The following is a 3,081-nucleotide window of genomic DNA, read 5'->3' as shown; positions in this document are numbered from 1 at the left end:
CTGCCCCCCATCCCCCTCATGCTACCAGGGCTGTCCTGAGTGACGTCCGTATCACTGTCTCTGTCTCCCTGGACAGACGCCTTCCAGAGGACGGTGGACCAGTTTGGACGCCTGGACATCGTCATCAACAACGCCGGCATCAACAACGAGAAGAACTGGGAGAAAACCATCCAGGTCAACCTGGTAAGAACCGACCCGCGTCACAAACTACCGACACCAGAACCGAACCGACCCTGAACACATATGAGACCAGAGCAGGAGAATTAGAATCAGTTTAAATGTTTAAAGGAAAACCAGAACCAAAGTTTAGAAATATCACATCATCTGCATGTTTAGGAAATAATAACTGATCCGGTCACAGCTCTGGGATCAGAACCGGGACTCGGCCCGCTACACGGTTCTCTGCAGAGGAACTCCTCCTGGTTTTGGTCTGCAGTGAAGAAACGATAAATAAACCACATTTAGAAATGATCCGTTTCATCACTTCTTGTTTCAATAAAGCGCTTCCTCTTCCTGCACCGAGCCGATCAGAACCTCATCTGTCAGGATTTCACTAGAAACCTCAGAGCTCATTCTGAGGGCTCTGGTTCCACTGGTTCTGGTTCTGGTTCCAGCTCTGTTGGCCTTCTAAGGCCACAGCATTGACTTTGACTAGGCCACTGCAAAGCCTCCATGCCGTTTTTCAGAGGTAGGTTCTGTTTTGGGTCATTTCCTGGTTCTGGTTCCGGTTCTGGAGGTTGGACGTTCTCCTTCAGCAGAATGACTCCAGGAAGCCAAACATCCCCAGCCATCATGCTGCCACCGCCATGCCTCCCTGTTGGTTTCATGTTCTGCTGTAACGGGTCGCTCTCTTTCCAAACCGGTCAGCTTTTCCTGACCTCTGACCTCTGCTCTGGTTTTTATGTCTGCTGGCTCCAGGTCGGCTCTTTTCCTCTGCAGATCAACGTCTGCTCAGGTTTTGGATCCTGATTCCAGAACATGCTGACCCACAGGTCAGAGGTCATCTGAGCAGGCAGAATGTCTGACTTGTTTCAGTTCCAGCTGGTTGCAGATGGTATCAGCAGCTCGATGTTGTTTTTGTCGTTGCTGACGGCTTCCTGAGGAAACCGCAGCCTCTGGTATCGCCTCTTATCAGAAATGTCGCCTTTCATGACTTCCTGTCCCAGCGTCGCGTCGAGTTGCGCCGACTTTAACCGCTTCTTCTTCTCTGCTTTATCTGCAGACCTCAGTGATAAAGGGAACCTACTTGGCCCTGGAGCACATGAGCAAAGAGTACGGCAAGGAAGGAGGCACCATCATCAACGTGTCCTCCATGGCAGGTAACCGCTGGGAACGGTGAGGGAGTCACATACCGGCAGGGCCCCTTCGGAGGGCCCCTTCCCCTCCGAAGGACCCCGGCCCCTTCGGAGGGCCCCTTCCCCTCCGAAGGACCCCAGCCCCTTCGGAAGCCCCAGCCCCTTCGGAAGGCCCCAGCTCCTTCGGAGGGCCCCGGCTCCTTCGGAGGACCCCTTCCCCTCCAAAGGACCCCGGCCCCTTCGGAGAACCTCAGCCCCTTCAGAATCCCCGGCTCCCTCCAAAGGACCCCGGCCCCTTCGGAGGGCCCCGGCCCCTTCGGAGGTCCCCGGGGCCTCCTAAGGACCCCGGATTGTTTTGCTCTCTGCGCCGTTGTAATTGTCTCTGGGTGTAAAAGTTTTACTGGATTGAATGGAGATTGCTGTGGGCGGACGCAGCCTGAGAGCTGACCCCAGTGCATTGTGGGAAGGAAAACGGCCTGAAACTAACTGCAAGGATCTTTAAATGAAACGTTCTGGGTTCCACCTGATCAGTCTGTAAAAAAAGGGTCAAAGGTCAGCAGGCCGTCTGCTGAGAGATGATCGCCTGCTGCTGCTCATGCAGACATGATGAAGCTGAAATCTTCCTCTTCATCGCTGCAGGAAACGTCCTGATCTGTGTTGTCTGATAACTTCCTGTGTCGTCGCCGTTCTGCTGCGGTTCAGATCGCTGTGACCTCTGACCCCGCTGCTGTACGCTCCTCTGCAGCGCGGCAGGAAGGATCGGGTTCGACCCAAATTAAAACTCGCCCATCTAGAGACAAACATGCAGCTCCGGACAAAATCTGGAGTTTTTACTTCCGTCTTAGAAACAGAAGCAGATTTGATAAAAATTGTTCCGTATCCGAGTCCAGCTGGTTTGACTGACGTCCTCCTCCAACATTAAACCTGATTCATTTCAACTTCAAGCCTCCTGGGGAGACAAAGAAGCGTCTTCATGTCTGAACTGAGAGGAGTTGGTGCAGAACCGGGTCGGGTTCAGGGTTCCCACTACGGAGAGTTTTGGATCCTGAGGCGATGAAACCAGAGACGTTTCCTGCAGCAGCTCCATCTAAACTCAAACTGTCTGGAAACGTCAGTTTCCTCCAGTGTATCGTAAGCCTGGCGGGCTGCCAGGCTGCACAGCCCCCCGCCAGGCTGAGCGCCGTTTATCAGAGGCGATTCACAGTTGAACTGCCGCGGCGCCAGCTCTCACTCAAACCGGTTCCTCTGGAAGGTTCCAGCAGAGCAGGTTTACTGGCAGCAATGGTCCGTCTGCTCAGGAGTCACTCGGAGCGGGGAGGCGGATCTGAGCGCCTGGATCTTTGTGTGAGGTTTACGCTTCTCATCACGCTCCGTCTGCGCAGCTCTGGGTCTGAAGGAGCTGCCTGTAGGAGGCGCTCTGACCCCCACAGCATGAAACCAGAAACGTCCTCAAGTTATCCAACTACAAGCATTCACTCACACACACACACACTCACACACATTCAGACACACTCACACACACATACACACGCATTCACACATACACACTCACACACATTCAGACACACTCACACACAGACACACACACACTCACATACACACAGATTCACACACACACATTCGACCACCAGGCTTCTGGGTGAAACTCTGAGTTTCAACCAGAACCGGCCTTTACTTCAGAGGGTCAGTTTGTCTGTGCAGATGATATTCAGACTGTAGCACCGTTAGCACCTTCAGCACCGTTAGCACCTTCAGCACCGTTAGCACCTTCAGCACCGTTAGCACC

General features: G+C 53.5%; 1 protein-coding gene across 2 annotated transcripts in view; it reads left to right on the top strand.

Moving 5' to 3' along the window:
- The window catches only part of hpgd (15-hydroxyprostaglandin dehydrogenase), a 14,439-nt gene that overhangs the window by 4,353 nt on the left and 7,005 nt on the right, over positions 1-3,081 (top strand). For both annotated transcript variants that reach the window (XR_001777311.1, XM_017308782.1), the window contains exons 3-4: positions 77-183; positions 1,223-1,319. Coding sequence is in view for 1 of the 2 variants with exons in the window: in XM_017308782.1 (XP_017164271.1) it covers positions 77-183; positions 1,223-1,319 (204 nt within the window). In the remaining variant the exon portion in view is untranslated. The remainder of the gene's footprint in view (positions 1-76; positions 184-1,222; positions 1,320-3,081) is intronic.

The sequence above is a fragment of the Poecilia reticulata genome, linkage group LG1 (assembly GCF_000633615.1).
Source record: "Poecilia reticulata strain Guanapo linkage group LG1, Guppy_female_1.0+MT, whole genome shotgun sequence".
In the NCBI taxonomy this organism is placed as follows: domain Eukaryota; kingdom Metazoa; phylum Chordata; class Actinopteri; order Cyprinodontiformes; family Poeciliidae; genus Poecilia; species Poecilia reticulata.
This window is presented reverse-complemented; position numbering and strand designations above follow the sequence as displayed.